The 27,206-nt window shown below is 36.1% G+C and overlaps 1 protein-coding gene across 8 annotated transcripts in view; it reads right to left on the bottom strand.

Annotated features, from left to right (window-relative positions):
- UPF2 (UPF2 regulator of nonsense mediated mRNA decay) overlaps window positions 1–27,206 on the bottom strand; it is a 121,869-nt gene that overhangs the window by 16,550 nt on the left and 78,113 nt on the right. For 5 of the 8 annotated variants that reach the window (XM_036254583.1, XM_036254577.1, XM_036254561.1 and 2 more), the window contains exons 11-19: window positions 25,801–25,917; window positions 20,433–20,618; window positions 18,382–18,585; window positions 17,142–17,417; window positions 13,842–14,025; window positions 8,018–8,157; window positions 6,427–6,531; window positions 6,033–6,131; window positions 2,159–2,326 (exon numbers count right to left, since the gene is read on the bottom strand). In XM_036254583.1, coding sequence (XP_036110476.1) covers window positions 2,159–2,326; window positions 6,033–6,131; window positions 6,427–6,531; window positions 8,018–8,157; window positions 13,842–14,025; window positions 17,142–17,417; window positions 18,382–18,585; window positions 20,433–20,618; window positions 25,801–25,917 — 1,479 coding nt within the window. Of the gene's footprint in view, window positions 1–1,460; window positions 1,578–2,158; window positions 2,327–6,032; window positions 6,132–6,425; window positions 6,532–7,990; window positions 8,158–13,841; window positions 14,026–17,141; window positions 17,418–18,381; window positions 18,586–20,432; window positions 20,619–25,800; window positions 25,918–27,206 lie in introns of those variants that run through there. The other 3 variants (XM_036254602.1, XM_036254592.1, XM_036254607.1) reach the window with 3 other exon arrangements.

Raw genomic sequence — 27,206 nt, 5'->3', positions numbered from 1 at the left:
CTCAACCATAAAAAGGAAGAAAATTTCACCATTTGCAACAGCATGGATGGACCTGGAGAACACTATGCTGAATGAAATGAACCAGTCAGAGAAGGTCAAGCACCATATGATTTCACTCATATGTGGACTATAATGAACAAACTGACAGGCTCATAGATAGAGAGCAGGCCGACAGTTTTGGAGCGGGAGTTGTAAAGGGACTGAGCAATAAAGGAAAAAAAAATTCATGGACACGAACAACAGTGTGGTGGTGGTGACAGAGTGGAGATGGAAGAGTGTATAAGGGGACCAATGGTGATGGAAAAAAGAAAGAAAAAAAAAGGCACCTTTTTTTGCTGCCCCTAAAATCTGGTGTTGAGTACTGAAAGCTTTTAAAGAAAAATAAAATGAAGCAGACCTAAAATGTGATGATAGAAATAGAAAAGTCTTGCTTAGAGAACTTAGTCCCAAGTAACTAGTGAACTAGCGGTTCCATGTACACTGAGGACAGCAGTTTTGCAAAGTTCAAAAGAAGTCCTAATTTTTCCAGGGAATGAGTAGAGGATAGGGGAGTGGGGAAATGAGACCTTGACCTGAGGGTGGGACAGGGTGAAACTTTCCTTAAAGCACCATAACCCGAGAATGAAGAAAGGCCTAATGACTGGAAAGGAATTATGATGACAGTGTCTGAAAAAGTGATAGTAGGGCTCTGAACCTAAGTCAAAGTTAACTATTAAAATGAGTCACGATATAAATTCTTTCCAGTCATTCATTCCACATTCTAATTAGCATACAGTTTTTGTACCTCAAGATTTACTTGCACTACAGTAAAATAATGGCATACTGTACAACTTTGATCCTTTGTGTAAACAAGAAATTATATGACAAAAGCAGAGATAAAATTTAGGCAATCATCTCTTTGAGGTTGCACTGGTAGAGAGGAAACAAAATATCCCTTCCACCAGAGGTGACTCCTCATTAGAGGTCTTCCCTTCTAAAACAGCAATCTTCCTCTCATGGCCTCTTCCCTACCACAGTCGCTTTCTACCTTCTTATTTTGCTTTATTTTCCTTCATGGCATTTTCCCAACCTGACCATATGTATTTTGCTATCTGCCTCCCAACACTAGAATGAAATCTCCCAAGAGAGGAGGGACTTTGCCTGCTGTATGCTCCTGCACGTAGAATATAGTGCATGGTGTGTAGCAAGTAAACAATAAATATCTATGAGAAACTGTAGTAGTGACCCTATTTCACAGAACCTAAGATTCCATTATAAGATGCACCATTATTTTACATACCACTAAAACAGGAAAATGCTGTCAAGTATCATAAGATTCTATCAACTCTAAGCAGCAGCTTGATTTCAAAAATGTTCTTACAGAATTGGTAATACATGATATATCCTACAGTTGTGTCTGAGAGTTGGGCTTTATTTTCTTCATAGCACTTTCACTATATGCAAGTATATGATGTTTGTCTATCTCCCTCAGCAGGACGTGAGCTGTCAATGTTTGAATCCCTGAAGTAACAGCTTAGTAGTCAGGAAAATGATTCTGAGGGCCATCTGTGAAGTACAGGAAAGAAGAGGGAAGCAGTCTAAGGAGAATGGAGAAGGATCAGGGTCAAAAAACAATGACTTTCAAGAAAAACCTTGACAACTGAGCATTTTCCTTTTTTTTCATGATCAATATTTGATTTTTTTTTTTTTTAGAGAGGTAAAGGAAGGGTAGGAGAGAGAAAGAAAGACATCACTTTGTTGTTAACACTTATTTATGCAGTCATTGGTTGATTCTTGTATGTGCTCTCACCAGGGATTGAACTGGAACCTTGGTGAATTGGGATGATGCTCTTAACCAACTGAGCTAATTGGCCAGGGTATGAGCATCTTCTTGAGATGTATCTGTCATCACCCTTTTTTCCTTTCCCTCTATGAGCATACTTAGGAAATCTTCCTACTGAAATAAATGTCTTTGCCATTCAAAATTACCATTCGGTACAAGTCAGATGAGTCTTCTATATATATATACTAGATAAAACTATTTCTACCGCTGAACACTTTCAATGTTTCCAACTCTTTTCCTCTTGTAGGCAAAAAAAGAATTTAGAACCTAAAAAAAACAGTTACTACTTACAATTGATAACTATCAATTGTGAATACACAGTGGGCAGTTTCTTACCTGCTGTTTATTGCCTTTTCTTGTTAACATGACAAATGGCATTGTGTCTGTGGACTCTGTCTCTCCTTCCCCACCACCAAGTGGGGGCCCTTTCCTCAGCTGACTTTTGAGATGCAAGGGAATAGCAACATCAAGTTGGTGCACTTTAACAGATTCGCCACTTCGTTGCTTGAAGACAGAAATGAAAAAATATTAATACTCCAAAGTACACAGATATATGTAAATATAAATTGTAAACAATTCATTCAGTGTTATATTTCTCAAGACATAATCATTAGAGTCTGATTAATCTTTGTGAGATGCAGATGAATGAATCCATTGTCTTCCTTGGCCCCCAAACCCTTACACCTGGCTTGGAAGAACTGTTACTTGGCTCTTGATTATCACTCTAGCCCCTCTAAGCCCAAACACACAATGTTGTTGGTTCTATTAAACTTCCCTATTCCACCCTGCTAGTGTGGCTCAGTGGCCGAGCATCGACCCATGCACCAAAAGGTCACCAGTTCGATTCCTGGTCAGGGCACATGCCCAGGTTGTGGGCCAAATCCCCTGTGGGGGGCATGCAGGAGGCGGCCAATCGATGTTCTCTCTCATTTATGTTTCTATCTCTCTCCCTCTCCCTTCCTCTCTCTCTAAAATCAATAAAGAAAAAAAATTCCCGTTCTTCGAATATACTGTGTCCTTTCATTCATAATCACAGCATACATCTTCCTTCATAATTTTCATGTCATAACTGCCTGTTTATTTGTGAGAATACCCCCCAAGACTGGTGGGTTTCATCACTGTAAATAAGCCCTTTTCCCTAGTGTTCTATAGCAATGCTTTACACACAGTGAGTACTCAATTAATATTTACAAATAAATGGAATCTATTAATGTTCAGACTAACTTCTGTTTGTTAATATCAATATTTTTAACATTTACACTAGATTTATCAAACCAATTTATTTAAACAAACCTTCACTGAAGACTTACTATGTTAGGCTTGGAGGTATTAGCATTCCAAAAAAAAGTTTCTACTCTCAAAGAACTCATAAAGTTATTAATCAAGAGAGAAATAGATTAATTAAATATGATTCATCCAAGTTATAAAAACTATGTTAGAGATAGAGTTGCCTGGTTGGGAATGAATAAGTGCTGAGAAAAGCTGAATAAAAATGGGACATTTGAGAACATTAGAGACTTCATACAACTTTTTCCGAGTAGATGGGATATGGAAGAGGAAGAACAGATACAAATGTAAGGATATGAAACAGCGCAGTGCATTTAAGGAACTGCAAATAAATCTCAATGTCTGATGAATGGAACACAAATAAGGAAAAAACTAAATATGATTCTTCAAAGCTAAGCCGAAAGGCCATGAAGGTTTTTAAATGGCTTTACTGCAATTTATTATTTTTTTCCTAAATGTTTAATTTGAGATATATATATATATATTTGTAATCCTCACCCTAGGACACATTTTTCCATTTATTTTCAGATAGAGTGGGAGGGAGGGAGAAAGAAAAAGAGAGAGAGAGAGAGAGAGAGAGAGAAACATTGATGTGAGAGAGACACATCAACTGGTTGCCTCCCACACGACCCCGACCAGGGCTGGGGACTGAACCACAATCGAGGTATGTGACCTTGACCGGAATCAAACCTAAGACTTTTTGGTCCAAGGGCCAACGCTCTAACTGCTGAGCCAAACTGGTCAGAGCAACTTCACTGCAATTTAAATAGTCTTTTAATATGGGTTCCATATTTTCAAGAGACTTGCAAATCAAGCAAAATGTTAATAAAGGTGTAAGGTTTTATTTTTTATTTCTAATTTCCAATTTGTTACACTTTGCCTGAAGTTATCCCAGGTTCACAAGATTTTAAAGATTATAAAAACGTTTTACTTAAAATTTGAAAAGGATCATGTTAGACAAATCGTGATTTGTAACTTATCTATACATTACACAATTGGGGTTCCTGAGGGCTTAACTCTGAATCTTCTCTCTTCTCTCCACACTTCACACCTGAGTGATTCAATCATTGTCATGGCTTTAAATATGCTCTAACAACCATTCCATTTATGTTTCTCTTCTGATCTCCAGACATTTCCACACAGACTTCTCAAACTTATCATGGCCAAGTGGAACGCCTGCTCACCTTGCCCTTGTTTCCTGTTAGAGAGACTAGCCAGTGGCCCACGCTAAAAAACTGTGTTGTCCTTGACTCCTCATCCCCCATACCATTATCCAATCAAGCACAAAATAAATCCAGTCCATTCTACCACCTAAACAGCTTTCAAATCCAGACTTCCCTCCAGGTGCCCTGGCACTATCAAGACAGACGAACATCATATCTCACTTGGGGTTATAACAATACCCTTCTATCCAGTCTCCCTCCTTTTAGTTTGTCCCGGACTGAACCACCTCCATATAGAACCAGGCCACTCCAAAGGTATCCCATCCAATTATCCATTCTCATGCTGTGCCACCCTTCCACAGATAGACTATATTCTATTAATACTGGCCTTCTTTTAGTTTTACAAACACTGCAAGTTATTTTTTATCTCAGGAACTTTGACAAATCGTTCCCATATTTCACCTAGATGACTCAATTTTACCTGTCTTTTCTTAAAGTCATGATCTCAGAGATGCCTTCCCTGATTATCTTAAGAATGCCCTTTCCCTTAAACTCTACCAAGCATTGTTCTTTTAGTTCTCGAGCATTGATCACAATTTGAAAGTATGTATTTGTTTAGTTGCTAAATATCTACCTTCACCATAAAACTACATACTCTGAGTAGAAAGGAGGTCGGTTTCAACTTACTATTTTATATTAAATCTGATGGTGCACAGTGTTAGGCACACAGTAAGTGCTCAATAAATACTTGCTAGACAAATGAATGACTATGAGGCTTCTGACTAATGTAACGTAAGAAAAGTTGCTTTATAAAGCCTCCCCATTTCTCTTCCCTTTCTAATTAAACTCCTTAAGAGGTAATTATATCTGTTACCTGGCATTTTCATCTCCTCCCTTCTCATTTTCCATTGAACCCACCCCAAGTAGCTTTCATCCCATCACTCCAACAAAAGCACTCTTTTCAAGTCAGCAAAGTGTTTAATAACAGCTACTATGTATAGGGCTAAAGTAAACAGTCTATGAGATTTTACCTCTAACTACAAAAAAACACAATTACTGTAAATTACTGGGCTGATGGAGCTTTTTATAAAATCCAGTGTATTAATGTTATGAATATATTAAAAAGCTAACATTTCTTTTTTTACTGACTTTTTCGAGAGTAAGGGAGAAGGAGACAGAAACATCAATGAGAGAGAAACATTGATCAGATGCCTCCTGCACGCCTCTGTACTGGGGGGTTCAAGCCCACAACCTGGGCATGTGCCCTGACCAGTAACTGAACTGGTGACTTGGGGCATGGGACGATGCTCCATCTACTGAGACACACCGGCAGGGCCCAACATTTCTTTAAACATCAAATAACTAATATTCCTCTAAATATTTATATATGTTATTCAAATTATAAATCAAACTTAGGAATTTACATTAAATTTCCCCAAATATTTATCTTCTACAAAGTAGGACTCCTAAATAAACTGCAAGTAAAGGGTCTTAGAGGTGATTCAGAAAGAAAAGGCAGAAGTTGGTACAATCACCCTATTCCAAGTCTTGTGTTTACTACAGTTCCCCTCACTCGATACCAAAAAAGGGTGCAAATCAGGACATGAAATGCCAGCACTGGCAGCTGCAAACTGTATAAATTAGGAAAATGCCACAGAAGCAGATGTTTAGATAATAGAGACCCTCCTACTAACCAGAATTGAATGTGGTACAATGTTTTGTGTTGAGAAGATATTTTGGACTACAGCAACATTTCATACCTGAAGATTTTCTAGCATCATTTTATCCAGAGCTTGAATGAAGTCCTCATCTTCTACACAAGGTACATGCTTAAGTCCACCTCCTTTGATCATTACCTCCTTATTAAAACCAAATACAAATAAGAAATCAGATTAGAAATTTTAATACTAATGTTCTGTATGGCAGAGCCTTTTGTATTAATAACTTGTTCAACATACTGAAGGAGTAAAACACATAACATTATTAAATATTAAAAAAACTTGTTGAAGAAAAGTATATAGGAAAACAAATTGAAAATAAATTTCTAAAGAAATAGTTTTCAATAATCACAAGAAATAAAACTTTGGTGGCTAAAACTGAAATTCCATGAAAATGTTGCACAATTTCAAGAAGCAAATTTTCAGCCATACGTACAGTATTTTCTTCATCAGTTTCATTCTCCTTATTTGAATCTGTAAGATAATCTGTATTCTCTTCCTCTTCTTCTTCTCCTTCATCCTCATCATTATCAGAACCCTCCTGAAATTATTTAACATTAGAAGATTAAAACATTTTGAAAACGGTTATTACATTTTACATGCCTTATAAAGATTTGGAAATGTCTGTACAATTGTTTATTATTCTCAATGGTAGGGTAAAGTCAACTGGCAACAATTACTACATACCAGTAGCTAAAACCCCATTTCACTATCTTCCACTGATCTAATAATACAAAGATCCTTTGTAAAATCTCTTCCTTGAATTCCACAAGGAATGAGTTTCCTGAACCTTTTGTATTTTTCTCCTCCCTAAGTAAGAATTTGTCATAATTGTTTTTTAACATCCATCCAAAGCGACAGTTCAATTTTAGCATCATTACCAGTTGAAAGCAGTGACTCAATTTTATAAAGCACTACATTGTATAAAAGCATCTCAGTTTGGAAGGTGCTCTCAACATACTTCATTTTGTTTTTGTTTTATCCAGTTCTGAAGAAGGAAAGATAAGCCTTACCGTTCCCATTTTTATATATGAAAAAACTAAGGCTCAGAAAAATTAAAATAACACTTCAAATTATTACACTCTCCTAAATGCTTTAAGCATCCAAGGACCAAAAAGAAAAAAAATATTAACCTTAATAATTATAAACTTATGCTTATACTAAAACAAATGAAAAAGTGCTAATTCCGTGGTTTAAATTTTATTTTCATTATTATTTTATTGTTATTCTTATTCATCCTTTTTCATTTTTTTACTTTCTAATTTAAATATATAGAGAGACAATATAGCTTAATGAACCTTTAGTTACTCATTTCACAAATGAACAACTATTAGCTCATGGTCAGTTTATAGTTTTTTTCTAAACTCCTAACTTATTCCCCAGTCTACCTCCAGATCATGAAGCAAATCTCAGATTTCATATATCATTATATCTGAGAAAAATAAAGCAAAGATCATTAATATCTAGTTAGCAATTTTGTTTTCATAAAACCCACAGGTTATAAGTTCATATTCAAAAGTGAGATTAAGATACAAAGAAGATCAATTTTTTTCTTCAAATTGCTTATTAAATAAAAATACTAACCAGAATAATGGATACATGTTATTATACATGTCCACAGACTATATAATGAACCTAATGTGAACTATGGACTTTGGGTGATGACGATGTGTCAATGTAGGTTCATCAATGTACAAATGTACCACTACAGTGAAGGAGACTGATAATGGAGGAGGCTGTGCATGTCTGGGATACAATATGGGGAACGCAGGAAATCTCTGTACCTACCCTTCAATTTTACTATAAACCTAAAATTGCCGTAAAAAAAACCAGTCTTAATAATAAAAACAATCCTATGATCAGTATTTACCATTTTTAAAACCCTTAATTAATCCAAAGATTTTACAACAAACATTTACTATAATAAAACTGAGGGGTATATTTTATTTTATAAAGAAAATCGTGGCTTATATAATCAAAATACTCTTGTACAAATGTACCTATTTGCTATAAATAAAAGTCATCACCTCTTCTTCTGGTTCATTTACTTCACTTTCATTTCCAGATTGTTCTTCTGTTTCAGCTCCTCCTTCTTCTTCTTCTTCATCCTCTTCAAGATTTTCTCCTTCTGTCATAGAATCTTTTGAATCTTTGTCATTTACTAGGCCTTGAAATGATGGTAAAGAAGAAAAATACATTTTAAAAAGATAAAGACAAGTTTCCAATATTATACTATTTCATTTAAAAGTATGTGTTAAGAAAATTCAACAGCCATTTTCTCACAACAACAGTAAAATAAGAACAAAATTTTAAATTAATTTGATAAACATTAAAAAAATTAAACAGAACTTCATTTCAACTGATACATTTCTTATTCACTAGAGAAAAAAGAAATATATATATATATATAACATTTTTCCTTTTCTTAGAGCTTCAAACTGTTTATTTCAGTCTCAAAAAACAAAGGCAAAATGTAGCAGCACATAAGATGCCACCTCAGTTCCACTTGTTTATCAAATATTTCAAGAATCTCTAAAAACTCCAAGATATAAAATTATGTCACATTAATGGAGAAATCACATTTGGCTATCAATTTGAATGTCTGCAAATTAAGACTGAAGAAAAGCAAAGCAATATGGTGACACACCTAGCAGCTGTAACTTCAGTAACAGCCTTCTCCTATGTGAACTCCCTGGCTTGGATTTGCTTCCACCTCCCCATGTTCATCCACATTTCACTGCCTACTCAATTCTTCTTATCACTTGAATCCCAAACTATTCTCTCTACTTTCAAGAGGCACATAATATGGCCTCATCTGCTCTGACTCTTTCCCATGTTTTCTCCCAAGCCTTCTGCTGTAGTGAGATCAGACTCTTCTGTCTTTAAAGCATCCTATCTTGTGATCTTCCCCATCCAATACTCTTCTCAATATAAAATCCATTACTTTTCTCCCTATTTGCTTCTAAAGCATTCGGAGAGTTTATCACAGCACTTTACATTTAAGGATATATACATACCATGTAATATTTTTTAAATGACTTCATAAAAGTTACATTAGATTAGAAGACTCTTAAGAACAAAGAACTTGTTTTATACATATATTCAAAACTTATCAGAGGCCATATAATCGATAAATACACAGTAGGTGTTTAGTAAATAGTTGTTTACTCACAGAATCTTGGGCAATTAGTGTGGAAAAAACTTTACTAATGATGTGATTTAACCCTTCCATTTTATGAGGAATACTGAAGCCCAGAGAGTTTGAATAACCCAATCAGTAAAAGTAAAAATTACTCGTGTCCTAAGTCTAAGCAATTAATTAAAAACTGACTAAAATATGGAGCTATAGAGTGATTAAAGTAGGTCCATTCAAGTTTGAAAAATCTAAAAAAAATTGAGTCGATGGATGAAGCTCAGCAAGACTTATTTTAAATGGAGAATAAACCTGAGAAATAAAAATTTGTGTCTCAGATTTAAATTCCATTAACAAATATTTTCTACCTATTACTTATTAGTTTTCATAGATACAAATAGAATTTATATATGTAAATTTTATTTGTTTATAGGGGCTTGAAGAAGTAAAATACTGGATTGTTATTTAAGTTATCAAAGACAAAAAATTGGAAGTCAGGATTGTATAAATCTAAGCATTCTCAGTAAAAATATCACAGTGGTGATAAACTCACATGGCAGGAAACACCATCACAAATCTGTTATATCCACTTAAAACATGTGTCATGAGAAGAACTATATTGTATAAGTAGCTTTGTTTTGATAGCCATACTTCTAATTTCCAAGGAAAACACATACTATTTCTAACATGTTTGCATTTGCATCACAAATTATAGGTTCAAAAAAAATTTATAACAATTATATTTTGCATTTGTTAAACTATGTAACTATCCAGTTGCTGACCTCTAAGTCACTGCAATCTAAAATAAACAATGCAAATAAAAATGTATATATATAAAAAAACGGAGATGACAAAATGCAAACTCTAGACAGTAAAATATGTAAATGTGTGTTTCAGAATTAATTGTACTTGGGGACAGAAATCAAATATTGTTCTCTTAAATTTGAACTGCTTAGTGACTCAGTTTTCCTGCTCATGACAGAGATGGTAATAATTGTAATACTTCCTTTCAGATTGTGTTTTAATTTCTATTTCTCTGTCCACTAAACATGCTGAGCATTTCCTCCATATACTTAACATGTCCGAAAGAGAAGCGTTGGCTTGATCATTTAACCTGCCCTTCTTTATTTGATTATTTCACGTTCAATCTTCTATTGGGGTGTTCTATTCTATTATCAAGTTGCCTGTGTTCTTTATGTAAGTGCTAATAACCTGACAAGAAAACTTTTTTCACATTCATTTTTGTATTGTATAAGTGTAAACACCCAAATCTGTCTATGTGTGCTTTCCTCTATCATTTTAAAATTTGGGAAAATTAACACCTCTGTAAATATTTGATAATCAGATCTATCTTTAACTTTAAAAAGTAAATACGTAATTCTTTAATCCACCTAGAGTTTGAAGATATAAATGGTGGCGCTCTCGTCAATTTTCCTTCCAAATGTTCACCTGTTGCCATAATCCTATCTTTAACATTCCTAGTTCACCATAAACAAAAATGTTTTATATTTAACTGGGCAACTTCTGGCCCTTTTATTCCATCCTACTGATTTTATTTCTAATTTAATTTATGAAACACACTTTTTAAATTTATAATGTAATTTATTCTTATGACTTCTTTTCTTTTTTCACTTTTATTTCCTCCTTTTTTGTTCCTTTTATTACAATACTAGTTCGAATTCCAAACCAGGATTAAATAATATTGCTTATTACCACCTTATTTTGTTCTTAACTTTATTATTATTTTTTTTTTATCCTCACCCGAGGATATTTTTCCATTTTTTGTACAGATAGAGTGGGAGGGAGAGAGAGGAAGGGAGAGAGAGAGAGAAACATCGATGTGAAGGGACACATCGAGTGGCTGCCACCCGCACGACCAACCAGGGCCGGGGACAAACTGCAACCGAAGTACCCTTAGCAGGAACCGAACCCGGGTCTCTCCGGACCGCAGGCCGATGCTCTAAACGCTGAGCCAAACTGGCCAGGGCTTGTTCTTAACTTTAAAGAAAATGCCCTTGCGAATAATTCTGTCTATACTAAAAAAAAACAAGATGCATATGAAAATAACTCAAATGTTATTTAGAATGATGCAAAATTGGAAATAATCTAAGTGTCAAACAACAAAACTAAAATATACTATGGCACATTTATACAAAGAAATATAGCCAGTTTGGGGGTTTTTGTTTCTTTTGTTTTTTATCCTCACCCAAGGACATTTTTCCATTTTTTGTTCAGATAGAGTAAGAGGGAGGAGGAGGAGGAGGAGGAGGAGGAGGAGGAGAGAGAGAGAGAGAGACATCGACATGAAAGGGACACATCAAGTGGCTGTCACCCACATGACCAACTAGGGCCGGGGACAAACTGCAACCTAGGTACACGTCCTTAGCAGGAACCGCAGCCCGATGCTCCAACCACTGAGCCAAACCGGCCAGGGCTGTTTTTTTTTTTTTTTAAATAGAGATTTAGAGCCCTGGCTGGTTTGGCTCAGCAGTTAGAGCATTGGCCCGTGGACCAGAGAGTCTCATGTCAATGTTTCTCTCTCTCTCTTCCCCCCTCTCCCTCCCGCTCTATCTGAAGATAAATGCAAAAAATGTCCTCAGGTGAGGATAAAAAAATAAAAATATATAAAATAAAAAAGATTTAGAAAAATACTTTATGTAAGGAAGAAATTTCATAATTATGTGAAAAATCCATTATAAGGGGAATATCCACTTGTAAAACTAAACGTGAAAATGTAAAGAAAAGAAGAAAATGTATCAAAATGTTAACATCCTTAAGTATGGAATATCAGTGATTTTTGTCTTGGTATTTTTCAAAATTTCTGCCATGAGTATTTATTACTTTTAATAATATTAAAAGTGATTTAAAACTGATGTTAAACATAATAAAGGAAATTTTAGTGTTATTGCATTAACTATTATGCTAGAACTGAGTTGCTATAAAACTGAGATAATGAATTTCTTAACTGCTTGAACATAAAAAACTACCAAAGGCTCTTGATACTATATTTATTATCTTATGGGTTTAACCAAAGGAAATAGATTTAACATAGATTTATTTACACAGCTCTTCTTCCTGATATTCAGACTCTAAAACGGGATAAAAATGGGACAACTTTGTAGCAAAATAATTCCAGTTGCCACCATCTTTAGAGTTGCATTTGCAAACAGTGATTTACTTTTCCCTTCCCATATTCTAACAAGGACACACTCCTCAAGAGAGCCTGAAGTCCTTTAATTTAACCCTTCAGTCTATAAAGAATAAAGCACAATGTTCTTTTTACTGCTACCAAACTGGTTGTCAGACTAGTATTCCCTCATGCCCACTATACAGGTCATCATTCATAAAGGTCTGTGAGAAACAAGGCTAAAACTCAACTATTTCAAAGAATAAAAAGTAAATGAGCCCTGGCTGGTTCGGCTCAGTAGTTAAGAGTGTCAGCCTGTGAACTGAAGGGTCTTGGGTTCGATTCCCAGTCGAGGGCATGTACCTGGGTTGCCAGGTTAGATCCCCGGCCCCGGCCCCGATCCAGGTCATGTGGGAGGCATCCGATCGATGTGTCTCTTTCACATCAATGTTTCTGTTTCTCTCTCTCTATTTCCCTCTCTCCTCCGTCCCTCCCTCTCTACCTAAAAATCAATGGAAAAAGATCCCTGGGTGAGGATTAACAACAACAACAAAAGTAAATGAAATAAATAAGTAGATAATCACATATGCCTTTAAGGGTTGAGTAGTAACAAAGTTAACAGCTGCATAGTCAAAGCACCTTTAAAATTAATGTTCAAATAGATAACAGCAATCATATTCTTCAAAAGAGGATTTACCTTTGGAGAAAAAAAATCCTACTAATATATTGGACATAATAGGAAAAATAAGTCATAAATGCTTTCACCATGAAAAGTGGTTCTTCAGATATGCAATATAGTAAATTTATACAATTAATGTAACTGGTGATGGTAAGAATCTCCTAATTTATTTCCTGCTAGGTCCCAAGTACTAGCAGGAAATAAAATATTAGCTTAACAGCCTGAAAACATGTCACTTTGAAATGACTAAAATGAAACATGCTAACAACTATCTGCAAGTAAATCAGATTAGTAATGTTGCATGTGGTTCCAATTATTTCCACTGACAAAGTTAGTCAGATCCTACAGTCCCTTGTGGGAGCTATTCAAGAACTAACTATTCTTCCACAATAATCTCAGAACACTGAGAAAGTAAGCAGACCAATTCGATAGCACATTTCTCACATTTTCTCTAGTCCTTAGAAATAGAGATAACTCTCCCAGTGAGTAAGGTCTGAAATTCTGTAGTCCAGTTCCAAATTTCTAACAGGTATTCCCCTACTATAGTTTCTAGTCTATACTGTCTTAGGAAATAATGCTTGTTACAATTATATACTGTATTATAAGAGGTGGTCTAATTAAAAGTAGATTTTATATTGGAATCCAAAAATTCTAAAATTAAGAGGCCAATAGGATTGTGTTTATTCATCGCTATCATTGGCTTCAACTCTTATATAACTATTTGCCTCCAATTTGGGACTATTTAATGAAATAAAAAAATATGTCACCCACGTCTTACCTAATAATACTATGTCACACTCAATATCAAAATGGAAATTATACAAAAGTAAACGCTGATAACATTATAAAGCAAATTCTAAAAACAATCTGCCAAATATCACCTTCATTTTCTCTGTGTAATCAATTGCTTACCTAGTTTTATTAAGAATTCTTGTTCCAAGTCGTGTACCTGCCTGATGGATTCTTCCAGAGAATTACAGAGTTTGATCTTTGGTCTTAGCAGTTCTAGTGTGTCACTGATCATGTAATCTATGTCAATAGGAAATGGATGATCTTTTGTCCAAACCTCCAAACTTTTCTTCCACCAAACATAACGCTGATAACAAATAAAAAATAAATTTAGCTATAAAATGTTAATAACAAAAATATTTTAAAATAATAATCTGTAATGTGATGTCACCTAGTTTTAACAACTAAGCTAAAAAGTTGTACAAGACACCTACCATTTTTATTAATAATTGACAGCAATGACCCTAATTCCAATTATTTCCCTCCATGTATACAGTTTCTAAGCCATTTGAATCTAAATGTTTTATAACTCTCATAATCTTTTAAAGGCAAGAAAAAAATTGTGAATAAAATACCAAATGAATTTTCAGATAATGAAACAAGTCAGAAACCTCATTCCCAAACAGGGTTTAAATGTTAAATTTTACAAAACAACCAGATTCAAAGCCATAGTTTTGATAAATGTTCTTTATTTCCCCTAATGATATCTGCTCTGATTTTTTTAAAGGTCAATTAAAGTATCTGAATATGTGGGTTTTTTAACATAAAAACCATTAGTCAACAATCATTTATTGAACACCTACTGTGTATATGGCGCTGTTTAGATATTTTCCCTCTCTTCTATCCAGGCCCTCATTCTGTTTTATATTGATAAGTTAACATTAACTAAAGAGCACAACCCAAGAATTTACTTGTATATAAAGAGGCATTCCTCTGGGTGCTTCACTCTTCTTCCTGTTTGTTCCTGGTCCTTGCCACTCAAAAGTGTGGACCTCAACTGGGAGCTTGTTAGAAATGCAGAATATCAGGCCCCCAACCTAGACCATCTGCATTTTGCCAGTATCCCCAGGTAATGTGTATGTACATTAAAGTTTAGAAGCACTGCCCTGGCCGGTTTGGCTCAGCGGTTAGAGCGTCGGCCTGCGGTACCGAGAGACCCGGGTTCAGTTCCCGCTAAGGGCACGTACTTCGGTTGCAGATTGTCCCCGGCCCTGGTTGGTCGTGCGGGTGGCAGCCACTCGATGTGTCCCTTCACGTCGATGTTCCTCACTCCCTCTCCCTTCCTCTCTCTCCCTCCCATTCTATCTGTACAAAAAATGGAAAAATATCCTCGGGTGAGGATAAAAAAAAAAAAAAGTTTAGAAGCACTGCTATGGATGATCTTTTCTTCCTGGACTTCTAAGATGCAATTGTTAACTCTATATTCTAGGCAGAACACACTGACCTCATTTCCAGGCCTCACTTCTTTACTCCCATTACCCCAGGTGTATCCCTTCTGCACATTTCTCCCTGTTAATCAATGTGGTAAATGCTTTTGTCTCTTTCTGCTCTTGGATATTTTGAGGTAGCTCTTTTCCCTCTACCTGGGTTGTCAGAATGAATGCAAATATGATTTTCTTCTGAAAGAGATTCTACTTTGAATGCTGATAATTACAGCTAACACTTTGCAGCAAAACTGGTTTTCAACACAGGCAGTCTCCAACCCAAGACAATCCTTAGAGACAACAGGGAATCTGATTCTCAAATGTGCAACCTCCCATAGTAGGAGAAAGTTAACAAACTGCTTTTCCCAAAAAGTATTAACCCCCCCTTTAACACCAGCCATTATGTGGATGTATTTTTTATACCTCCAGTTGTGGTTTTAAATGTATTTTCTTCATCAATGGATGAATGAAAACAATACTAACAATAGTGATTACATAGACTTGATTGATACTACTAATACTTTATTTCAGTAATGTCTGGACAATTCAATAGTGAATTGGTCACCCTAATCAGTCCTTATAACACTACATTTTATGGGAAATAGCGATAGGGTTTTAAACAACCAACCTACAAAGTTAACTTTTAGAATACCTACTTCATAGGAGTTGTAGAAACGACTTTGTACTTGTATCTGAATTTAATTTATACTATACTTACTCTAACTCATAAGTCTACATAATTAACTAAAATTAAGATACAGAAAGCACAACCAAAGAGTTTACCAATAAATGAACAAATATGTCTTCCTTTATTAAAGACAACATATTTTCCCGAATGACAGTTAGACCCTGGCCAGTTTGGCTCAGCAGTTGGAGCATCAGTCTGGGGACCAGAGTCGCGGGTTCAATTCCGGTCAAGGGCATGTACCTCGGTTTTGGTTCACCCCTGGCCCTGGTCAGGGTCGTGCAGGAGGCAACCAGTTGATGTGTCCCTCTAACGTTGTTGTTTCTCTCTCTCTCCTTCTATCTCTCTCTCCTTCCCTCCCTTCCTCCCTAAAGATAAATGGAAAAAAGTAAATAAATCCTCAGGTGAGGATTAAAAAAAAAAAAAAAAAGATAATTTAAGAACAAAAATTTTAGATATAAAACCAAAACACAGATGAGTGAGAAAAAAATATATACAAAAGTCACAAGTAGCCAGGCCAGTGTGGCTCACTGGTTGAACGCTGATCCGTGTACCAAGAGGTCACCACTTTGATTCCCAGTCAGGGTACATGCCCAGGTTGTGAGCCCAGTCCCCAGTGGGGGGATGCAGGGGGCGGCCAATCGATGTTCTCTTTCATCGCTGTTTCTCTCTCTCTCTCTCTGCCTTTTCCTTCCTCTCTCTCTAAAACCAATAAAGAAAAAAATATTAAAAAAAAAATCACAAGTAGCCCTGGCCAATTTGGTTCAGTGGTTAGAGCATCAGTCTATGGACCAAAGAGTCATGGGTTCGATTCTGGTCAAGGGCACGTACCTCGGTTGCAGTTAGATCCCATGCCCTGGTCAGGGTCATGCAGGAGACAACGAATTGATGTGTCTTTCTCACATTGGTGTTACTCTGTCCCTCTCTCTCTCTCTCTCTCTCCTCCCTCCCTCCTGGGTGAGGATTTTAAAAAAAATTTTTAAAAATCACAAGTAATTTAACTCATAAGATATACCAAATATAACTCATAAATTACTATACCAAATTTATAAAGTATACCAAAATAATTTCCAAATCAACGATCAATCATTATCAATCATAAAAGTTACAATGCAACTGGAATGTTTCTATAATAAAATTCATCAAAATTTTAAAATCTCTAAAGCATCTTTGCAGGAAGAATAAATCAAATTTAGTCTAATTATAAACATATACATATATGATATATGAATGCTACAAGGTTTCTGCTTGAATATATTTGTAACACAAGCAATGTATTAAATGATGCCAAACTGCATATTTCAGCTTATATACCTGAAAATATACAAGGAAGCAATCAAGTTTTCGTTTACTGGAACCTCTGTCAAAGTACTGGCCACAGGTATCCAAAATAGTGCACACTAGTCTAATTCTGAAAAGGTGCTCAGGAGGATCCAGTGAACTTGGAGAGCCATCAGGGTTAACACCAAATGAAGTAAAAGAATAAAGAGTTCTAAAAATAACAGCTGATTCCACCATTCGGTAATTATAAAGTTCCCCTAAGAACTTGGCACTGCTGATACGTCTCTGATTAAATTTAGGCTGATTAACCTAAAAGAAAAAAAAAATTGCATTAAAGAATAGTAATGTGTTTGAAGAGAGGTAAAATTCCTCTGTCATTTGACAGTATCAATTACTGAAAAAGCACTAAACAGAGAAAAATAATAGGTTCTTTCCTTCTTTTCTAATAAGGTGGTCACTTGTGAGTATCCTTTCTCTCTCTCTCTCTCTAGGAAATGGCTATCTATAAAATGTTTTAATTTAAAAAAAACAAAAAACAAACAAACAAACATCTGCCCTGGCTGGCCTGGCTTAGTTAGTTGAAGCGGTGTGTCTCAGTTGGTTGAAGCATCATCCCATGCACAAAAGGGTGACGGGGGTTCGTTTCCTAGTTGGGGCACATGCGAGAGACAGCTGATCTATGTTTTTCTCTCATACTAATTTTGTGCTCCCTCTCTTCCCTCCCCTCCCCTTCCTCTCTCTAAAATCAATTTTTTAAGAAGTTTAATAAAAAATGCTTAATATTAAATTTACTATTAAACTATTATTAAATGAATCGATAGTCTACAGAACAATTAATATGCAACTCTCCCTTATCAGCCCCACATAACTTATTTTCTTTATAATCCATGAATTAAGTACAGAAAGAGAGATCTGCTTATAGAAAAGTCTTACCAAATGATTATCAATTCTGATTAATAAATGTATAGGGTCCTATAACTTGAGTCCCAATAGTAACCCAGAAATAATAAAAATGTACTGTACTCTTCCAAAATAACCTTAACTGCACTTGAGAACAAGAGGTAAAATAAACCCCACCATTAGCATGAGAGAAGCCTAGTAAATCTAGTATAACAGGGTTTATTAAGAAACCACTAATTCTGAAGAGGTAATAGTAAATGACACCATACGGGGAAAGGAAGGTTTTCAAATTATTATTTTTCTATAAGATTTAAAAGTTGTTTAAATTCTCCCCAAACCCCAATTTGACAACTTCAAAGAAAGTCCTTGTTACCTCCATTCCTAATCGAATATCTTCTAAAACTCCATCCACAACGTGGATCCCAACATCCTCTTGGTAAAGCACTAGTCCTGCTAAAAGGTTGGCCACACAATGAATACTATTATATTTCACATTCCAGATGTTTATCATACAACAAATAACATAGTCTTTCACTTCTTGGTCCTGCCAGGGCAACTTTCGCATCTGTCTCAAAACCTAAACAAAGAGAATTCTGTTTAAATTACTAAGACAAGCACATAGTAGTTCAATATACCCAATGACATAGATATTTTATTATGATTATGCAGATAAAGAACTTCTGAAATGGAAAATACTTTAGACATTCTCTATCAGGTTTTTAACTTTAGTGATTAAACACAAGATTTTTCTAATTATTGGCAAAATGTATTCACATTTTCCCTACATTTTTCTATAATGTCCCTAAATTTCCTACAGTTTCTAGTTCTTCAATCAAGCTAGCAGTATACACTCATATACTAAGATCACTGAAAGAAATACTCAAGGCTCACCACAAATAATGTTTCTTTTATGTTTCATTTGATATAAATAATCTTAGACACCTTTTTTATACATAGAAAATTTCAAATAAATAAATTAAACCCAAGGTGAAATGGGGAAAAAGATCACTTAAGATGGCAAACATTACATCAAGACTGACATTATAATGTAAAGGAGGGTAATAATAAAAGCACTTCCTAGTTTGTTGTAAGGATTAGACAAGTTAAAACGTGAAGTATGTAGGAAAGTGTCTGGTACATTTTAAGTATCCCATAAAAGTTAGGAATTACTATTTAAAAAAACTCTATTGGTAATGAGATAATCAGCAGAGTCCTACTTATGATGAATTTCTTTCCATTTTTATTCTGAAAGAAAATGGATACTATTGGTAGATTGCAAAGTATCCCTCTCAGCTCTATATCCACAATTCATTTTTAAGCACTAAATATTTTCTCGTATCAGCTTCACTGGCAATGTTAATATCACCCCAACTGCATAAGCATTCTATATCTTTTTCAAACTTCTAGTCAATTCTAAAAAGCTGTCCATATCCTTATTGTTTTAAACAACTATTTTCCTGACTCTCTGAAAGTTTGTTTTAATTTTCAAAGCTGTACTATCATTCCTATTACTTTTTACCCTACCCATGTATTATTTCATGCCTTTTAGGCTCCCCATAAATATTCTCTGTCCTGAGTTAATTTACTTTCTTTCCTAAAAAGAAAAAAGTTCTACATTGTATTGTTTCAACTTGTAGAATTAACCAAGAAATGTTTTGTTCAACATATCTTACTTAAAAGTGAAGTTTCCAACAAGTTAACTACAATAATTAAGATAACAGATCAGTGGTTCTTAAACTTTTCTGGAAAGTGACCCCTGCTGAGAATCTAAAGAAAGCCATAGACCTTCTCTCCAGAAAAATACAGACAGCCCCAGAATTCAAAGTTTTGACATTTCAGAGGGTCATGGGCTTCCTAAACCCCACTCAAGGTTAAGATTCCTTGCTCTAAAGCAAAATATTTAAAGGCAAATTCATTACAGAATACCAGACACAGTCATAGTTTACACACACACACTCACACACACCATCAAAATTCATACAGCCATTTTAATTAGAGTAAGAAGTTACTATTATAACAGGAAAACAAAACATATGTACCATATTTTATATGTCATCATATGAATTCCTTCTTAGGAATCATAATGGAACTTGAGATCTAATCCCACCCCTTCAAATATCACTGTTGGGGGGATTTTAATAGCTTTGCTTCCATTTCTCCATTTAGAAAATGTGAATATTGCAAGGTACTTGAATTTCTTATCTATACTTTGTGGGGCACTGAAGCAGTTTAGAAACAAACTTATCTAGGAAAACTGAAATATATATCCCTGACCTAAAACAATTTTGTGCATAGGCTAGAAGAAATGTGCACTGCTTTTAATACTATTATCATTAGTATGAAAAAGAATTAATCTAGTTGAATGTTATATAACTACCATTAATCTCAAGTTGACCATTATGCCATGATTCCATTAAGATTTACCTTCTCTGTGGTGACCTTGGAGAGATCCTTGTACAAAAGTTTCCGGACATACTCCTGGAGAGGAGGACGTTTCTTCTTCACTGTTTTTTCAGCTGGCGGTGGGTTGCAGTAGTAATATGCATTCTCCACCATTGTGACATATCTTGCATCAAGATGCATTGCTTGTTTCTTTCTCATCATTTGTTCCTAAAATAAAAAGTCTACATTATTCAAAATACTTTCATTCCTAACAAAACTTCTCTTCTCAGTGATAAGACTTCAGAATAAAGTGCTAGAAAAAGAAAAAAATAATCACTAGATATTTCTAAGAGTGGGCAAGCACACTACTTATTATACCACTAATCATCTGTTTGTAACAAATTAGCTCATAATGGCTTGCTCTTAGGCCTTGTCCAGTAGAATACTGAGACCTTTTGCTACAAATGTAATTTATAACTCTACCAAACTACATGAACTCTAAGAATAACAAGGCTCATACATATGAGTAATTAAAATTAAGGACCAAAAATACAAATAAAGGGGTGACTCTGGATTTGGCTGTTCCACATACAACTGAGAAAAAAATGTATTCTCAGAGTTTGTGACATTTGATACTGTAACAGATAAATCTGTTTTATATCTTGTCCAGAGAATCAACTCAGAAAAGGTGATTAAAAACACAGATCTAGTGAATCATCCTCTACTTTAGGCTTTCTCAACTATACATTTTGGACCAGATAATTAATTCTTTGCTGTGGGGAGATGGGGCTGTCCTGTGCATTGTAGAATGTTTTGTGCAACCTTGACCTCTACCACCTAGATGCCAGTTGAGAACCACTGACCAGTTAAAGATCTTCAAACAGCACTCCTAATTCTTTTTTTTACTTATTTATTGTTGACCATTTTTTCCCCAGTCTGAACTCTCAATATGGGATCCTAGTTTACACGGATGAGTGGTTCTTTTGCCTTGTAGCTGTATCTAAACATAAATTCGAAATAACCCTAACCTTGTTGCCAGATTAAGCAAAAGGGTTGATTGTATCCTAAACAGACTACTCTCAATTCCTCTGGGTTGAGGCAGGTTTAGCCCAGTATCAATCACTTCTCAGCCAGTGAAAACTGTTGCAATCATCCTAACACTTTACAGGGGCGCTAGCACGGGGCCAGTGAACCACACTCATTCTGCATACACGATTTTTAACGTGGACACATGCTTGGATCTAAACACTGGAAGGGTCTGAACAAGGCGCCTTGAGTGAAGAACTGGAAGTAATCGGAACGTCGCCTCGACCGGTGGGCTGGGGGGCTGGGGACTGGCCCAAGGGGCAGCAGCCGACAGAAGTACTGGGTAGGGCGCTCGGCTCGGGCAGAGACGTGGCGGACCCGCCGGAGCCCGGGAGGGTCGCAGCTCCTCGCCCAAGAGGAGCCGGGGTCCCAGAGCGCGTCCGGCCCGGCCTGGCTCCGCGCGGGGAGAGAGCGCGGCAGTTGAAACTGTCACCACCCCCGAGTTTTGAACTGGTTCAAACTTGGTGTTCGGCCCTGCCTGGCCCCTCTGGCCCGGGAACTCCGAGGCGACGGTTTCCGCCAAGCGCCGCTAGCTCGCCATCCCGCCCTCCGGCTGGTGCCCGCCATCCCTCCCTGCCCGCCTCCCGCCCGCGGCCCGCACATCGGGCTCCACAGGCCCCCTCCCTTCCTGAGAGGCGCGGGGCCTCCAGTGAAAGAACAAAGAGCCCGAGCGGCGCTTCCACTGGGCGTCCGCGACCCCCGGCTACCGCGCACGCGCACGCGTGCCGCCGGCTCGGCCCGGCCAGCACTCCTAATACTTAAAGCAGCATCATACTAAGCATTAATATTACTGCATTTTTTTCAGTTATTCAACAAACATTTTACTTGGCACTTACTATGCTAGGCACTATTCCAGGTGCTAGAACTCACCAGTGAATGAGACAGACATTATTCCTACCTTTGTGAAGCCTAACAGTATGGCACAAGAAGATAGAATAAACAATTCAACAAATAAATGAACTTTTTTTTTTAATCCTGATCCGAGAATATTTTTCTATTTATCTTCAGATAGAATGGGAAGGTGAGAGAGGGAGAGAAAAGGAAGAAAGAGAACATCAATGTAAGAAGGACACATGGACTGGGTGCCTCCCACACGACCCCGAACAGGGCTGGGGACAAACCTCAAGGAGGTATGTGCCCTTGACCAGAATCGAACCCGAGACTCACTGGTCTGAGGGCCCATGCTCTACCGCTGAGCCAAACCAGCTTGGGCTAAACTAACAATCTTTAAAATAATAATTGTGATCAGTGATATGAAAGAAAATAAGGCACTAAGATGGAGAGTCACAAGGAACTTCCTTTAGGTAGAGGGGGTTAGGGAACGGCCTCTCTAAGAAAGTGACATCTAAGTTATGATCTGGAAGATGACAAAAGGTTGAGAAGAGCCATGGGCAGGGCATTCACAATAGATGCAACAGCAAGAACAGCAGCTCTATATGTTATAGAAAGTAAGAGAAGGCCAGTGAGGTATCCACTGGAAATCACATGAGATGAGATTTTAGAAGTAGGGACTCTGCAAATATAGTAAAAACTTTGAGATTTTTAAAAAATATATATTTTTATTGATTTTTTTTGAGAGAGAGAGAGGAAGGGAGAGAGATAGAAACATCTATTGGCTGCCTCCTGATGCCCCCTACTGGGGATTGAGCCTGCAACCTGGGCATATGCCCTGACCAGGAATTGAACAGGGACTTCAGTTCATGGGAGGATGCTCAATCCACTGAGCCACACTGACTGGGCAAAACTTTGAGTTTTAAGTGAGCAGAGGGAAACTGCTGGTAAAGCACTCAGGGCTCTTTATAAATCTACTCTGCTGCCTGCCTCTCCAGTCTTATCTACAGGTGCCTGACTCAATGTGTCTGTCTTCTCTGCCTTTGAGACTCAGATTAGTCTCTAAAACAAATACCATTTTCCAAGAAACTTATCCTGACATACCAAGACTAGATTAAGTGCTTCTTCTATCTATGCCCATAATACCCTATGCTTACCTATACTATTATATTGCATTTACCACCATGTATTCCAATTGCCTATTTACTCCTTTGTCTGACTTATTAGACTTGAGGAGAGCATGAACTATGTTTTTCATCTTTATATCCCAAGGGTCTGACATAAGAGTTTGTACTAAGTGAATACTATGAAGCTGTTAGGGAAAGTATTTCCTGACTCATCAGTCTGGCTTAAGTACCCCCGCCATGAGCCCATAATATTTTCTGCATACCTCTATTAAAACACAACATTATATTAGAATTAGCCCTAGATGTGGACCACTTTGAGGATCTCATTCTTTGTACAACTTCTCCTAAAATGCTGTAATATGCCTGACACCCTGGAAGATTCACAAAAATGTTAAATGATAAATAAACAAGGCTCCTATCCAGAAAGCAAGATAATCACTAATAAAGTCTAGCTTCTTTTGCTGTACCAGAGGAAAAGATCCACTGAGACAAGAACACCAATTGGGCAGGAAGGACACTCTGGTTTTCAGCAATGCAATGTTCATCCATACTAGCACAATTAGTAAACACTTCCTCCCGCAAAAAAAAAAAAAAAAAAAAAATTGAGGATTCCATGTTATAAATAAAAAGTACATATTAAAAACTAAGCTTTCCACCCTGGCCGGTTTGGCTCAGCGGTTAGCGTGTCGGCCTGCAGTCTGGAGAGACCTGGGTTCGGTTCTTACTAAGGGCACGTACCTCCGTTGCAGTTTGTCCCCAGCCCTGGTTGGGTTGTGCGGGTGGCAACCACTTGATATGTCCCTTTCACATCGATGTTTCTCTCTCTCTCTCTCTCTCTCTCTCTTCCCCCTCCCCCCCCACTCTATCTGAACAAAAAATGGAAAAATGTCCTCGGGTGAGGATAAAAAAAAAACTAAGCTTTCCTAGCATCTCTATTACTTTTTTTTTTCAATCCTTACCTGAGAATAATTTTACATTTATCTTCAGACAGAGTGGGAGGGAAGGGGGGGGGGGAGGGAGAGGGAGAGAGAGAGAGAAACATCAATATGAGAGAGACCCATTGATTGGTTGACACCTACGTAGCCCTGGGGCCAGGGACTAACCACAACCAAGGTACATGCCCTTGGCCAGAATCAAACCTAGGAATCTTTGGTCTGCAGGCCGATGCTCTAACCACTGAGCCAAACCGGCCAGGGCTATTACATTTTTTATTTAATTAAATTTATTGGGTAACACTAGTTAATAACATTATGTAAGTTTCAACTAACACTTTTTTTAAATAATTTTTTTTTCTTTTATTGATTTCAGAGAGAGAGGAAGTGAGAGAGAGAGAGAGAGAGAGACATCGATGAGAGAGAATGTCGAATGGTTGCCTACTGCATGCTCCCCGCTGGGGATCAGGCCCACAGCCCAGGCATGTGTCCTGACCAGAAATCAAACTGGGGACCTCTTGATGCATGGGTCAATGCTCAACCACTGAGCCACACCAGCCAGACTCAACTAATACATTTTTATATGCAGTGTTTCGTTTAACCTTAGTACGAGCCAAAGAGGAGAAAGAAATTGTATTATGTTACAATAAAAATTTGAACTCAGAAAAACTTTTATATGATTAATGTAATATAAACCTAGACAGAATTTGGAAATCAATTTCATTTGATGGTCTTCACGTTAATATTTTTGTTTAGGAGAAATAAAGTCTCATGTTTCTTCATTTTTAAATATCATTCAGGTTCACAACTGGATTCCAAAAAAAATAAATAAATAACCCGGAGAAAATGAAACAATCAAGATTTTTGTAACAGCAACACTGAGGTAACCATAGTGTATGCCCAGGGTACACCAGAGCTCTCTTGAACACTAACACCAAGCCCACCAAAGGCTACCAGCAAAATGCATGGTATTATCAATAAGCATAATAACTTAATTACCTAATAAACTTAATGGTCATTTCAGCATCCCAATTAACTTAAGAAATAATTTCTCCCCCAGGGTAATTTTTTAGGCTTATATTTTATAATTTTAAAATTTAATTGTATATGTTAAGGTTATAATTTAAGTGGTTATGGCACATCAACCTAACATAATAGTTTTAAGAGTACCTACTCATTTGTATCATTTGTCAAAAGTTATTTTTGGTTAAACTTAATCTCCATTCACAATATTGTTAACTCACTGATAGCCAAGTGAGAAAAATTACAATGGCTCTCCAGGAATGGCAGCTCATATGTACGGGATATTCTAGCTGAGGTAAAAATGTTTATGTTTATATGACACAGCAAGATAACACAGGCACTCGTCAATATTTTTAAACCCTGAAGTAAATCAAGAACTTCAAGCTCTTGCTAGGATTCTCAAGCCCTTACCAAAAGTACACTGGTCCTCAAGTGAGATTCTGGAGATCTAAAAAGAAATCTTCCACATGTTTCCAGTAGGGTACATGCCATTTCAATATGGTGATGGGAAAAGTCTGATAGAAGCATCTGTAATAATAATAATGATGAAAAACCACAAAGACAATACTTCAATCCTATTAGAGAAAAAAAATATTATATATTTCTAATGTGTGTAACAACTTTAAAAATGTTAGTATAAAAAACAAAAGCTAGTCTACTTTAGTTTAACAGTCTTCATTGCTAAACATCTTTTGTGTTTCACCATAAAAATTTAATCTAAAAGCTTCAATATATTTAATGTCTTTTCTTTTAGACAGATATATAGAAATTAATATCAAAGCCCTTTCTAAATGTATTATTAAATGCCATGTATTTAAACACATCATATACATAGCTAACATTTTCTAAATCATTTTGTTTTAGTTTGGTTTAAATAACATTTATTTTTAAAATTCTGACTACACAAGACTTATTGTATAAAATTTATAAACACAACAACATTACATGTTAGTAGTATGTATTCTCCCAATCTTTTTCTATACCTATTTTCTAAACCAAAATAGATTCAGACATATCACATTATTTGATATCTTGTTTTGCTTCATCTGTTTTGGTTAACGTGAATATTTTTCCATGTCCTTATTTATCCTACTATATGGCATGATTTAAAAGCAGTACTGTATAATATAAACTATACTAAAACTTAATTGATTATTTATTGGACATTAATAAATGTTTACAATTCTGTGCTATTATAAACAATGATATGACAAACATCCCTATATATAAATCTGTAACATTTATGATTATTTCCTTAAAATCAATTTATAGAAATAAAATTGTGTCAAAGAAATGTATATCCTTCCTATATAATTTTAATTAATTAGTCCAAAGAAATATACTTAAATGTTAAAATAATTCCTTCAATTTCACAATCTCTCTTAAAATGCTCTCCAGAGTTTCCCTAAATATACTCTGTAGTGTCCTGAGATGCTCCAAGTAAACTTAGAAAATTTAACCCCCTGAATATTTACAATGACTATTAGTATTAAAAAAATTTTTTCTTTAGTGATTTTTAGAGAGAGAGGAACATCAATGAGAGAATATCAATTGGCCATGTCTTGTATGCCCCACACTGGGGATTGGGCCCACAACCTGGGCATGTGCCCTGACCCAGAATTGAACTGGTGACCCCTTGGTGCATGGGTCAACACTCAACCACTGAGCCACACTGGCCGGGCGGTGACTAGTAGTATTTTAAACAATCTGAATAAATCATGCCCTAAAGAAATTTGTTTCGTTTGTTTAACTCAGGGTTTTCCAAATATATTTGAATCCATAAGACCCATTTTATGTGATATATCTAATATATCAAT

This window comes from Molossus molossus, unplaced genomic scaffold, assembly GCF_014108415.1.
Source record: "Molossus molossus isolate mMolMol1 unplaced genomic scaffold, mMolMol1.p scaffold_m16_p_1, whole genome shotgun sequence".
NCBI lineage: Eukaryota > Metazoa > Chordata > Mammalia > Chiroptera > Molossidae > Molossus > Molossus molossus.
The sequence above is the reverse complement of the archived record's forward strand: the minus strand, read 5'-3'. Positions and strand labels throughout refer to the sequence as shown.